At 36.7% G+C, this 13,969-nt stretch overlaps 1 protein-coding gene across 3 annotated transcripts; it reads right to left on the reverse strand.

Annotated features, from left to right (window-relative positions):
- Positions 1–495: 495 nt before the first annotated feature.
- Positions 496–7,535, reverse strand: LOC148863116 (transcription factor BHLH062-like). 3 transcript variants are annotated; one of them, XM_088981234.1, is made up of 6 exons: positions 7,359–7,535; positions 7,166–7,210; positions 6,382–6,508; positions 4,668–4,786; positions 4,319–4,446; positions 496–1,024 (listed from the first exon to the last, which is right to left on the reverse strand). In XM_088981234.1, exons 3-6 carry the CDS (start codon positions 6,453–6,455, stop codon positions 575–577), a joined length of 771 nt encoding a protein of 256 aa, XP_088837360.1. In that variant the 5' UTR covers positions 6,456–6,508; positions 7,166–7,210; positions 7,359–7,535; the 3' UTR covers positions 496–574. The 3 variants fall into 3 exon arrangements, with proteins under 3 accessions (XP_088837360.1, XP_088837361.1, XP_088837359.1); XM_088981235.1 differs by lacking the exon at positions 7,166–7,210 and having other exon boundaries at positions 7,359–7,516; XM_088981233.1 differs by having other exon boundaries at positions 7,166–7,507.
- Between the last annotated feature and the right edge of the window lie 6,434 nt (positions 7,536–13,969).

Here is a 13,969-nt window from a genome sequence, read left to right on the forward strand (position 1 = left end):
AGACCTTACCAGCTGGCTGGCACCTTGCCCTTAATCCTTCTGAATGAGGACAAAAACTGATCACGACAATAATATCATTTAACAGTTGACATTGGTCCATGCATAGCAATCGAATTCGAACCAAAATTGTAATTCACGATTCACAAACGTACATCCTGATTTTCAGAATACGCTAAGAAAAACCATTTATTGGTGATAAATGCTCATTTGGCTAGGAATATAAATACAAATATGTACAGTACAAATACATACAAAATGTAAGGTTTTGCACTCTACAAATTTGTATTTGTACTCCTTCCAAACTGACCCTTTACATCCACCACCAGGAACGCTAATTTTTTTTTTAATTATTAATCCCCCAAAGCACCATTACCCGGATCCAACCGTTGTCATCGCCAGTGGCATAGTCATTGTATGTGGCACTAAACACATGCCTATACTGAAACCTATAACCAACTAACTAACCCAAATATATCCAAGAAAGATAGGGGGTAATTGAGGACAAACATTTAAATAATTTTAGGTGTATGGTGAATACGTTTAAACCATCTGACCAAACTAGATCTTGACAAGTTTATACACTGCCAGCGACTTGTCCGCCCCTGCTGATGCCTGTGGTGTTTTTACTAAGTATATCTTTTGTTGTATTTAACTGGTCAGAAAGAAGTTGTGCTGGCCAAGAGTCTGATGGAGTAGGATATCGAGCATGAGGTCTGCTCACCTGCGAGGGAGGATTTGATGGAGCATGTGTACTCATGGGCTCTGGATAAGCTTTAAGCTCATGATGGAAGGGAATAACAAACACTGAACCAACAGGGGCCGACTGCAATTTGGCATCTACAACAGGCAACCTAAGATGATCTTCAGGTAAATGTGATCCCGAGTTCTTATGCTGCATTTGGGCAGTAGCTGCATCCCATGTAGGTATACATTGAACCCTTTCCTGTAGTTCAGTCTGTAACTTCTCAATTTCAGCTTCTAGGACAGAATTCTCTTCTTTCAGCTCATTCTTCTCAATGGTTACCTGCCAATCAACCATTCAAAAGGATAGATGGTCAAAATCAAGGTAGGAAAAAAAATCTAGGATGAAGACATAAACAGATTGATTTCCATGATCATTTGCATCTGTGAGAGGATACAATTTTCAGTTTAGAAGAGATGTTTTTCAGAAAGATGGATGCTTATAGCATCATGTATTTTTTGGTGGCTAGGTGAGGATGAAATCCTCATTCGTCTACCAAAGTTAACACCATTTAGAAAAGGTGACCAGTAAAAAGCAATGAACCCCCTATCTGTTTGGAAAAAAAAAAAAAGAATTTAGAAATAAGCTCTTGCTAACTTTTTTTTGTCCATGTCATCTCTTTGCAGCTTCCATGGCTGTCAGAGCCATAGAGGAAGAATTGCAGATTCCTCAAGAGTTGAGACATGACAATTTCTATTACAGATGAAGATGATAGAAGAGAAAATGAGTGGAAAAGAAAATGGAAAACACAAAGGGGGCGCTCTTCTTCTGGATTTTGAGAGGAGGGAAAGTTGGTCGATGGGATTTTGGTTCCCATTGACCAAGAATCCCATGTTCTTTTTTCAGATTTATGTGAGGACACGAGAAAGTTTATTTTCCTGGTACCCATCTCTTGGGTGGGTAAATAACTTTCCCACCTTGGGGGAAAGTTGCCAACACTTGAATGGGTCAAAAATGCCCCTTATAAGAATGGATTTTTATGACTAAAATGGCCATTGCCTTATTTTACATGGGAAATAAAAGAAAATGGCTAAATGCATTTACCTGGATAAGTCTTACCTGGGAAACACTTACCTAGGTAAGTGCATTTACCCGGGTAAGTAACTTACCGAAAAGCGAACGGGGCCAAAAGGAAAAAGGGAACCAGCTATTTTGGTTGCACTCCTGGTCCCATATCATAACTTTCAATTTAGCCCACAAGTGACTGTATTACAAGTTTACAACCCCATAAATAATCATCCAGATTATTTAAAAGTGTCCTTCCAGAATTGCCCATGCATACTTTATCTCTTCCCCTTGCCAACAACAGTGACAAATCATCTAGAAATAAGGATTAGAGATTTCTTGCTGAAAGGATGGAAAGAAGAGCAAACAATCCATAAAATGGAACAAGGTCGGCAGCCTGAAAGAGTCTGGAGGGTTAGGACTCACTAGGAGAAAGAAACTTGAGAGTGGTAAACTTGGCCTTGCTTGGAAAATGGTTTTGGAGATTTAATGAGTAATCAAAGAGCTTATAGAGTGTCATGGTCAAGTTTGGCATGAGGAAAAGGGCTGGGATCTGGGTGAGCCTAAGAAATATTTTTTTGGTAATAAATAAAAGAGAAATTAGGAAATGCTACACTTCGTCAAAGGTAACCAGTACAAGAGAGGGAATTGTAGTAGGTAAGATTCAGGAGGAACCCTTGGTATGATGGTCAGCCACTTATGATGTTGTCCCTGTGTTTGTGAAACTCCAAACCAGCATTCCACTGATTGGAGAATATCTGAAAGTACTCCACTTTTCTTTATGCCTTATTTTTATTTTATATACCATTATCTGACCACATGTCACTTGTAAATGTTTAAAGCAACTACCTTGATTTTTGCAAAATAAAGGAACAAATAATATATATGATATTGTTCTAAATGATCGGAGATCAATACAAACCAATATTTTAAAACGTGGAGGCGTGACGCGAGACGTTCCACTACCTAGAGGTGTGAGGCGTAATTCAGATCGTAAGAGGTGTAAGCTTCCCTTTCTTTTTTTTGTCTTTTTATACGAGGTGTGCGTGTGAGACGCATGAGGTGTATGCCTCTAGCACACTTCATGAAAAAGGAGTATGAGGTGTACGCCTCTTGCACCTGAGGCGTATGCACCTCTGGCATACACCTCAGGGCGTTTTGGGGGGCACCTTGCCTGGAGGCATGCCTCCACGCATACGCCTCCCAGGCTCCCACGCCTTTTAAAACACTGATACAAACAAAGAAAAATAAAAAATCAAATTGTGGTTGATTAGGCTAACCATATTAAATCATTAGTCAATCTAGTCATCCCAGGCAACCATATCATGGATATCAACCAACTATTTTAGTAATGGAATCAGTGGGGCCTTAAACTAAATGGTCAGTCAACCAGTTGAAAAATTTGGGATCACAATCAGACATTAACCAATCCAAACCAGGAGAAACCAAATGCTTTAACTGAATACTTTTCTGAAAATAAATATATCGGAAAATGCACAATCACGACCAAACTGGATTTAAATTTTAATCTAGTTGGAATTGGACACAAGATACACGTGCACATAAACTGACAAGTTGCAGGATCAGGTAAAGAAAGAATTGCAACCAATAGAATTAGAATGGGATGGGCAAAATGGAGGAGTGCATCCGGAGTCTTTAGTGATAAACATATACTACTTAGATTGAAAGGAAAATTTTATAGAACAGTTGTTAGGCCGGTTATGTTGCATGGGACAGAATGTTGGGTAGTCAAGAAACATGTTCAAAAAATGTGTAGGAAAAAGGTATATGCTGAAATGGATGAGTGGAAAAACTAGAAAGGATAGGGGCAGAAAAGAAGTCATTCAAAGAATATAGGAGTAGCTCTGACAGGTGATAAAATGAAAGAAAGTAAACTAAGATGGTTTCGTCACATGCATAGAAGACCAATAACAGCACCCATGAGAAGAACTGGTCAGTTGCAAGTTGAAGGGGCTAGACGGGCTAAGGTTAGACCAAAAAGAACATGGAACAAAGAAGTTAGAAATGATTTAAGTGCCCATAATTTAACAATGGATATGGCATTAAACAGGAACTGAATCGCACATGTGGCTGATCCTATATAGTTGGGATAAGGCTTGGATGATGACGATGATGATTTCTAAATGCACTTATGAAACCAATTTCTTACTTCAACTCATTAATGTTAAATTAGCCATACCTACCGTTCTTCATATCCTTTTTATTAATATTCTTATGATTTTTTAAATCCGTTTTAATCTTATGATTTAAGGATTGGTAACATGATTTGAATTGAAACCAGTGCAAAATTGTAAAATATAGCTTGGTTCTTGAAATGGCTGTGAACATTAATGTAGGATTAACCTAGATAAGGCACTGTCAAAAATCCCAAACACCAATAATCTAAAGGAACAACCAAAAAGAATCTTCAATAGGATCAGTACATGTGTTAGAAAACCATTAAGATGAGCCTGACAAGAGAGCTGAGGAAAAGGAATTAGGTGGAAAAGAGTTTGGTATTAGAGAACAACATAATTTGAAAAGAAAGCAACATAGGTTTCAAATGCTTACATAATGGGATTCAGATAACAGAGCTGCATGCTCTCTTTTGAGAGATTCAACCTGAGCTAGCAGATCCTGCAGTAATCGGGTGGAATCTCCCAATATAGAGGCCTTTCCATTGTTCTGTCGAGCTGGTTCTGTAAAATAGGTGACACTCTTCAACAAATATATAAATCTCGCGACTTCAAAATAGAGCTAATCAAGCTGGGCAATCATAAGAAAGAGAACGAGAGCTAAATAGACTACAATGATCCTTTAAGATAAATAAATATGTTGAGACTAAGCTTCAAGTAGCCTTTAAAGAAAGAGGTCATCCAGAGAAACAAAAGAAACAATAACAAAAGGGAGGAAAATATACCAAGAGAAATTCCTAGCTCATGAAAGAGCTCATTCAAATGATCACGCTTCTGTTTCTCTCTCTCAGCTTTGTGAATTTTCTTTGGAATTTTCCCATGGTTCCTTTTGTTAGGCAAAGAGCTGCATAAGAGCAACAAAGGATATTTAGACAAATTCCCATTGTCGCCATTGTTGTTATTTAGCCATTTGTGGATTTACTACAAATTAAAAAATCCAGATGCCAACCGGATATTTTCTCCATTTATTTAATAATCCCACTGTATGGTCTATTTTGCGGCTTATCCAAAGATGAGTTATTTGTTTTGCTAGCGAGGGCTTTTTTGTTTTTGTGACTTGTTTTAATCTATGGAAATTGAGCATCCATTAGGGGTTATAAATTAAGCATCCATTAGTGATTTATGCCCAAGGCTTTGTATAAGTTAAGCACCTGAGACATTACAGTAAGCTAGTACTTTAAAAAGAGGGGAGATCAAGTTGTATGGTGTGCAAAATTTAGATGTCTTCTGCTTGATAGGGAAGTAGAAGAATGCATTTCACTATTTTCGAAGCTAGAGGTGATGAGGATGGACTCTTAATTATGCAGGTGCAAGATAGTGGAAGCCGGGAGTGCACCAATGGGAAGTTTTCAGTTAAGTTTTTTTATGAAGCTTTATCCAAGAATTATATTGAAAGGTCTTCTATTGGAAGACTGTGATGACGTCCTGTTCCTCCACAGTTGAAGATTTTGTTTGGCTGCTTGCACTGGACTAACAGTTGATTATCTGAATTAGAGAAATTTTCAGTTGCCAAATATGCTTTGTCCTATGTAGGAGACAAGAAGAAACAGAATCATGAATATGGCACTAAACTGAATAGAATAGTGAAATGGGATTAATGTAGCCGAATCCATATAGTTGGGACAAAGTTTAGTTGATGAGGAGGAGATAAGAATACGTGATTTTTTTATCCAATGCTGCTGGGCAGAATTAATTTAGAAAATTTCTTTGCTATTTTTAATTTCAGAAAAAATTGCCCACAAGGCCAGTGGAGACTTTTTCAACATGGACAATATTGGGGGTGAAGGGGAAAAGGTGGCACTACCACAATAGCTATAATATTATCCCATCTACTGCATGTTGGGTATTTGGAGAGGAAGGAATAGGTGTATCTTCGATGAGAATTTTCAATCAAGAATAAAACTAAATTTGTGATTAATTAAGTAAAGAAGAATTTGGGGTCAATTTTTGGGCTACTTTTGAATCATGAATTGGATTGTTAATGAAGATAAATTGACAATGTATTTGTTTTGGAGCTACTCTGTTTTGGTGAATCTCATCACCATTGATGCATGTCTTATTCTTTTAATTATCCTTTTTTTCCTATAAAAAAAGTTAGTAGGTTGTTTCAATCCAGTTAGATGGGTACTTTTAGCATTCTGCCACCTCAGCTGCTTCCTGTTACAGGTATAAGGACTACCAGTCACCACCACTAACAGTAAAACGCCTACCTCTAATATCTTGTGCTTTTCCTGTCTTCCGAGACTACTTATGGAGGGAAAGGAAGGTCATACGCAAAACCAAATATACACATAAAGAACCAAGAAAACAAGCATTTTCCATTTTATTTATCTTCTTTATCACAATACCATCCTGGGAATCCATCAAAAAACAAGTAAATATGACAAACAATTAAATGACGTTTCATAGTCCAAAACTTTCAGAACTTCAATCACTGACCTGCAAGCTGGTTTCTCTGACACCTGACTGACCTCCTTAGCCTTAGCCGTTGAAGCAGGAGCCTCTGAAACCATTTTATGTCAGGTCACCAGGTTCAAAATAGATGTCGAAAGGAATATTCGAACGCCTGTAAAAAACAACTTAATGAAATCAAGGCTTTGGAATGCTCAATAAACAGATCGAATCAGAAATGATCATCCACCCTGCAAACAAAAGGTAGAAAAGAATAATCCCATTCAACCAATGCTATTCGACTATGTCACTATCTAGCACCCCTTACTGATCACCATAGCAGCAAAATTGATTCTCTATTTACTCGGCATACATAACCTAGATGCCATTCCGTTGTACACTTGTCATAAATTCCAAGCAACGTATTGACTCTAGGCATAGATCTTTTCCTATATAGCACTCTTTCAAAACCAAGAAGCTCTAGTTTAGTCAAGATTAACAGAAAATAGAAGAAGAAAATCCTAAAATCGATTAAAAACCGAGAAAAAGATAACTAGAAATAGTCGAAAGAGAAGGTAAATGTAGAAAAAAAAAATCTAAAATTCGTAGAATCAATAGATGGATTCCTGGCAGCAGCAATACTACCAACCAAACAAGAACCACAATTAAATGAGACTGCCAAGACCTATCTCTCAATTTATCGATCATTATGATCAGGAAATCATGATTCTGAGCATAAAAAAAAAAAATCAACTTATGAAATTGGAAAGAAAAAAAAAGTAATCTAGTTAGCTGAAGAGAGAAGAAACAAGGGGACCTAGGGCAGACATACCTCCAACGCTTTCGAATCGATCTGGACCAGAACAGAGAACTAGAGCTAATCCAATAACAAGAATAAACGTAAAAGGAGATAAATTATTGAGTAACGAAGGGAGAAAATTGAAGAAAACAAAAAGGAGGAAGGAGTAGAAGAACAATAAAATATGAACGATAGCAAACAAATTAAGAAAAGAAAAAATCTATACTTAGTGGGAGTGTTTTGGGCGGGCACCGGGGTTGGAGGGAAACAGGAAACAGGAAACTATGGCTGTGACTGTGAGCCATTCCACGCGACGCGTGTGGTGAGCACCCTCCCTTTACACGCATTGAATCAAGGGGCACGAGCATATAACGTGGATTCCACATTTCGATAAAAATTGTTCGTATATTTAGATCGCCCACCTCTTGTCTTGTGGTCCACGGACAGACAGCCACCCTATCTCTCCCTCTCGGTGTAACCGTGTAAGGTGGAGGTCGACGTGGCCGATGTTTTTCTTCTTTTCTTGTAAATTGCTGAAATCTCCAGAGTACAAATACAAATTTCTAGAGTGCAAAACCTTAAATTTTGTTTGTATTTGTACTCTTTCCAAACTGAGCCTGAAGTTTGGTAATTAAAATCATCTCTCTTGAACTTTGTAATACAGTAAACCCCTTTGGTACAATCATTATAAAAAAATACTATATTTATGAATAACAAACAATAATAATAGGAATTTAAACTTGCAAGTTTACTTTCAAGCAATTGATATGAAGCACAAATTTGAGAAATAAATTAATTTTAGGAAATAAATAAGAAAGGTTCAGGGAAATAATTGGTATGAAGAAAAATTTTGAAAAATAAACATTTTAGTCAAAAGTAATTGTATGAATATTTTGAACATTTTCATACATTTTTCTGGAGGATTATAACAAAGGAGATTTAATTGCAACTATGTCAGAAAGTTAAGGGGAAGTGATTGCAACCACTGAATTCCAATTGAGACTTCAGCAATAACCAGAAACTTCAGAGGAGGTTTCAGCAGTTTATCTTTTTATTGAAAGTTGGTGGAGGGATTTCAATTACTATTTAGATTCAGTTTGGAAAGAATACAAATGCACATATATACTATACAAATACATACAATTTTGCACTGGACTAATTGTATTTATATTCCTTTAAAACTGAGCATTTTTTTTTGAATAATTCCTTTAAAACTGAGCATTAAAGTATCAATACAGTGCAAATACAGATTCAAATAAAAAGAACAAGGGAGAGTAAGGCATGTGTCCGAGAAAAACATTTTTTCTAGAAGCTCTCATGACTGATTCCATTAGTTACTTGTCCATGAGCAGACACACTTGAGTTGCGGATTTGACGAGAGTTGAGACGCATTAGTTTCATGGATGGAAAGTTATTGTTATCTGATTTCACATCTGATTTCACAGAATGTGCCCGAAAAACGCCCCACATGCACATCTTACTCTGCATTGAAAATATCTTTCATATTAGCGTGCGTGTAGCTAATGGGACGACCGTTAGCTTCAAATCTGTGCCCAAAACCAAAATCGCCCCCCCCCCCCCGGTCTTACAAAGCACCCTCTTCCCACTTTATCCACTCTAAATCTGAACCCTATGCAACCCTGCACTCCTCCGATCCAATCATTTCCGGCACCGACAACCTTTAAGGCAAATACATTGGAGATACGAACCTGTCCCTTTCATCTCATTTCTCTCTCTCACACATTCTTTATTTATTTTCTTTTTTCAATACAAAATACAGAAAAATGGATCCCTGGCGACCAATGTAAATTAAAACTTTAACATTTTCTGGATTTTTTTCTTTGGAAATGTTATTTTAGCAGTAAAAAAATATGTGAAATTTCTTCCTTTCTCTTCTGTTTGCGAAGCCAATTTTGTGAGTAATAATAGAATAGAGGCAAATGTAGATTCAACTACAGCAATAACGTCTTCTTAACTCCCCTGTGCATTGAAGGTTTCATTTTTCTATGGTAAAGATTGTTTCACTTAAATACCACCAACCCATGGTTACAGGGCAAGATGAACTCAATCTCAAAGAGGGTAGAAGACGACACAAAGTATTCACCTTTCCTAGTATCGTACCACAATGCTGGTACATTGATAAATGCCGATCTTGGTGAGGATTTCGGGCAACATCATCCCTGCGACACCCAACATGGCCCACCTCCCATTCTGAAGCTCCACCTGGATGAACTATTTCAGGTTGTTGGAAGTCTTCTGCGAGTCCCAAAGGATCAACCCCATTGTCGCCTGAGTTGTCATTAATATCAATTTTCTTAGAAAATATCAACATATTAAAAGACCTCGCCTAATAGGTTAAGTTTTTAGGTTGAATGGTTCTTAAAATGTATGGGTGGTCCTATCCTTGTGTGTGAGGGGGCATATTAGAAAATATCAACATATTCAATAGGACCTCACCTAATAGCCTAAGCTTTTAAGTTGAATGGTTCTTTGAGATATTTGTTAGAAGTAGAAGACGTCAAGGCCCAAACCAGGCAACCACGAGCTTGCCGCAAGAATCAGTTAGGAACCTCAATCTTGCGGTTTCACCCTCCCCTTCTCTGTTTACTGTTGCTGCTGCTGGTCGCTGGATATGGCCAGTGGTGGGTGAAACTTCCCTTCTCTGATTTGAATTGATTTTTTCTATTTGTACTCCCCCCTGTTTTATGTTGCCGGACGGGGAGTACCTCCAATGCATTTGTTGGAACGATCGTGTCTTCAAATTCCTCATCGGATGGGGCAGGAGATGAAGGGGTGTGAGTTTCAAATGGGGGTGAGCAAGAAAAATAAAAAAAAAACAATCGAAATCGAACTGAAAATCCGATTCAGTTTTGATTTTGTATTTTAAAAAATTGAAGGTACCAATTCAGTTTTGGTTAACCAATATAGAAAGCTGGCAGTTAATTGAACTGACAGGTATACATATATTTTATATGTATTTATGTATATTATATTTTTATATATTATAAATTCATAAACATGCATTATATATATAAATATATATAGATATTTATAATATATAATATATTATTTATTACTTAAAATATAGTAGAATATATATTTAGTTTTAATTATATATTTATATATATTATTATAATATATTATAAAAACAAAAAATTGAAAAACTGACGAACCAAACCACCAGTTAGGGTAATTAAGTTTTGGGTGAAATTGGAGCTAATGAGACAAACTAACAACCATGTAAGTGTTTAGCATCAGTGCTGGGAACATCGCACCGTTTTCTCATAAAAATGGTGTTGGACATGTGGTTTTTTGTTTGGAATCGGTTTTGCCACATAGGTATTTTCTTAAACAATTGCACTGGTTTTGTTTGATATTAGTGTTGATAGCAATGTTTTCAACATTGACCTATATTATCCAATTTCCAAGATGATGTCACATCATTGCACCATTGGAAGCAATGCACCATTTTCTTAGAAAACATTGAATTTGGCATTGCTATAAATCATACTTTCCCCATTTCTAAGACGTGGCCTGGAGCAACATTTTTTTTTATGGAAAAAAGGGCACCAAACAAAAAGGCATTGTTTGAAGCACCACTTTCTCTGATGTGGTGCGCCTATGTGGTGTTGTTTTCTCAAAAAATGGCATGCATGTGGAAGGACACGTGGCCGTTTCTAATTGTGTGGGATGTTTTTGGGCCCCATCCAATGGGGCACAGATTTGAACTCTACCATAAGCAAGGTTTTTAAAACCGAACCGAACAACGAACCAATTAGGAGTCTAGTTCCTAGGTTGAACGGTCCAACCATTTAAACCAAATGGACGACCCATTTTGACAAAAAAAATAAAAATAATTAAAAATAAAACGACCAAAACCGTTGAACGATTCAAACGGTTTGACCACTTGAATCAGTAGTTTATTTACCAAATCAATGATTTTGGGCAAAATAACGGTTTTGAGATAAAACAAAACTAATCACTTAACTGATTCCCGGTTTTTCCGATCCGGTTTTGAAAACCATGACCACAAGAATGCAGGAAAGAGATGACATGTCACCTCACCAAAAATGGATTGGAGATTGGTGGTCGGCTAGTCGCGTGCCAGACACACTTCCCTCCATCTCTCTTCTCGTTTTCCCAATCCAACCCGGTACCAATACCAGTTAGCCCGGACCCAGATACATGAAAATATAATGCGTGCCAACCCAAATTGGTCATAGCGAATCTATACAAAATTTTGAAAATTTACAGTTGATTCTTCTTTTGAAGTTTTTAGGGGTTTTTATCGTTCACTCCACCTCATAATTCATAATACAATTGTACAATTGGGGTCAATACCAAGGGGGAAAGATGCCAAGAGATTACAGGCCTGAAGAAAAGAGGAAAAGACAATTCCTATGGCTATTCTTTGGGTAATTTGGTTAGAAAGAAACATGAGAGTTTTTTTGTAACAAGACTAAGCGCACTCATGAGGTAGTGCAGCAGGCAGTCAGCAAGCTGATTTCTTGTATGTCTGTTACTCCTCACTTTAAGAATCTGAATGTAACCGATTTGTTTAGATCCAAGTCCATTTGGAGTTTGTAACTTGGCTTAGTGCTCTGTTTGGTCCTTATGTGGCTAACTTTTCTGTTGTAACTTGTACTATCTGATTTAATAAAATCCTACTTTACCTTACAATATATATATATATATATATATAGATAGATAGATAGATAGGTAAAGTAAGATTTTATATATATAGTGTATGTGGCGTATTGAATGGAAAAATAATATCCACCCACTAAAACTCTAATATATGTATATTATCCAACTTCATTGGGCAAAGGAAGTTCTCTTACTTTGAGTCTTGTGAATCTTAATGAAGTGCATCAAATATGGAATTATGTACCTTACTACAGAATTGCAGTTTGAAGCCACAATCACTCCCAGCTCCTTCTGCATGATGTTGGTATATATAAAGTAAAAACATGGTGGCATGTTACTAGATGCTCATGAGCAAGAAACCAGTTGGCCAAAACTTGGTAGCAGTGGGCAACTTGTCTAAAATATTCATGATGGAGGCATGGAAGCAAGGAAACAATCCATGGAGAAAGCAAACAGTTTTTATTTTTGGCAATTCCTCGTCCAATCGCAATTTCATAATTTTCGGATGTTTTGGATTTTTTGAGTTTTTTAATTTATTTTTGCATTTGGGCGTCTTATGAATAAGGTTTTTAAATCTTATAGAAATGTATTTCTATTAGTAAAATCAAAATTAGTATTTAATAATTTTGAATTTATTAATAGGAGTTAGAGTCCTTAATTTGAGTGTCCCTATGTGTTACCCATTGGGTTGCCTTGGTTTTAAGTAAGAATTTGTTTTGAGTTAGCTTCCTAGTTGAGGCCTAGAGGGAACTCCCTTTTCCATTTATATGAATAACAACTGTCAAGTGATGGCCATTAACTAATGTTAGTTCCAACTATCTGGGGGTTTTGGGAGGGATGGACTGGATACAGACCTAACCTTTGGTTCATAAAATGGTTATTCTTAAACTCAAACCTGTGTTTTTGTGCTTGTCAAGTGTAACACAATAGTGATAGAAAGGACATAAATGCCCCTGAAAATAGCAACATAAAAAAACTTACAAAATAAACCAGTAGATCTCAATAGGTTCATATTGAATTACTCGTGGATAATAGTTGATCTTCTCTTTCCTCTTTTCTCCTAACCTCATTCAATGGCAACTTCATAAACTTTGGATGTTTTGGTCCTTTTGGATTTTTGAGTTTTTAAATTTGCTTCGTGGTTTCTTTACATTAGTCTTAGATAGAAAGATTAATAAAGGGTATTCAAAGTTATTATAGAAGTTAGAGTCTTTGCCTATGTGTTACCTATTCATTGCCTTTAAGGGGTGTTTGGAACAATGGTGTTGTGTTGTCATTGTGTTTTGGGTTGACCGATACAAATTTGTATGAAAGATTTTTCTACCTCAAGTGTTTTGAAAGTGTTTTAAGTTGATCAATACAAATTGCTATTTTTACCTAAAATATCAAATTTGATGTTTCTTACATGCATTTTTCTAATTGAAATGGCATTCATATACAATGTGGCAATACATTTTCCTCACAAATTTGTATTGATTAACCAAAAACGCTATGGCAACAAGACACCACTGTACCAAACACCCCCTTAGTTTTGAAGTGGTTGGAATTTGCTTTAGTTTAGCTTTTTAGCATTGATGTCAAACATATACTGAATTTGGCATTTGCTCCAAACCACTTTTCCGATTTTCAAGGCGTGATTTGGAACAATGTTTTTTTTTAGAAAAACGATACCAAACAAGAGGACGCTGTTTGAAATATCAATTTTTCTGATGTGGCGCCTATGTAGCACCATTTTCTCAGAAAATGGCATCGATGCCAAACACCAACTTAGGGTTTTTCCAACTTGGCTTCCTTTTCAAAGGGATGGATGGACTTTTTTCATGCAATAGGGAGGTTTTTTCTGGGTCAGGTCACTGATCTGGGATCCAGTTCGGGGGTCTGAAATGACTGGGTTTTCCTCAAAGAGGTGGGGAAGCCCGAAGCCATAAAGCTTGAAAAAAAAATAATGATTAAAATGCCCTTAAAAGGTGAAATAGCTAAAACACCAAAGTTGATTGGTGGACTGGATTTAAGTGTAAAAATGGTGTGCGTACAACCATCAAGGCATCAGCCCCATTAGTGGATTAGAAGCAAGATGCTGGAATATAGAAGTTTGGTGTTACAAAACAATGTTCAAGGGCTAACCGGCTAAGTGTTAGCACCCCTTGAATAGGGTGGTTGACTGTAATTTATCCTAAAATAAATAGAAAA

This window comes from Nelumbo lutea, chromosome 3 (genome assembly GCF_056320005.1).
Source record: "Nelumbo lutea isolate HS-2025 chromosome 3, American lotus-T2T, whole genome shotgun sequence".
Taxonomy (NCBI): domain Eukaryota; kingdom Viridiplantae; phylum Streptophyta; class Magnoliopsida; order Proteales; family Nelumbonaceae; genus Nelumbo; species Nelumbo lutea.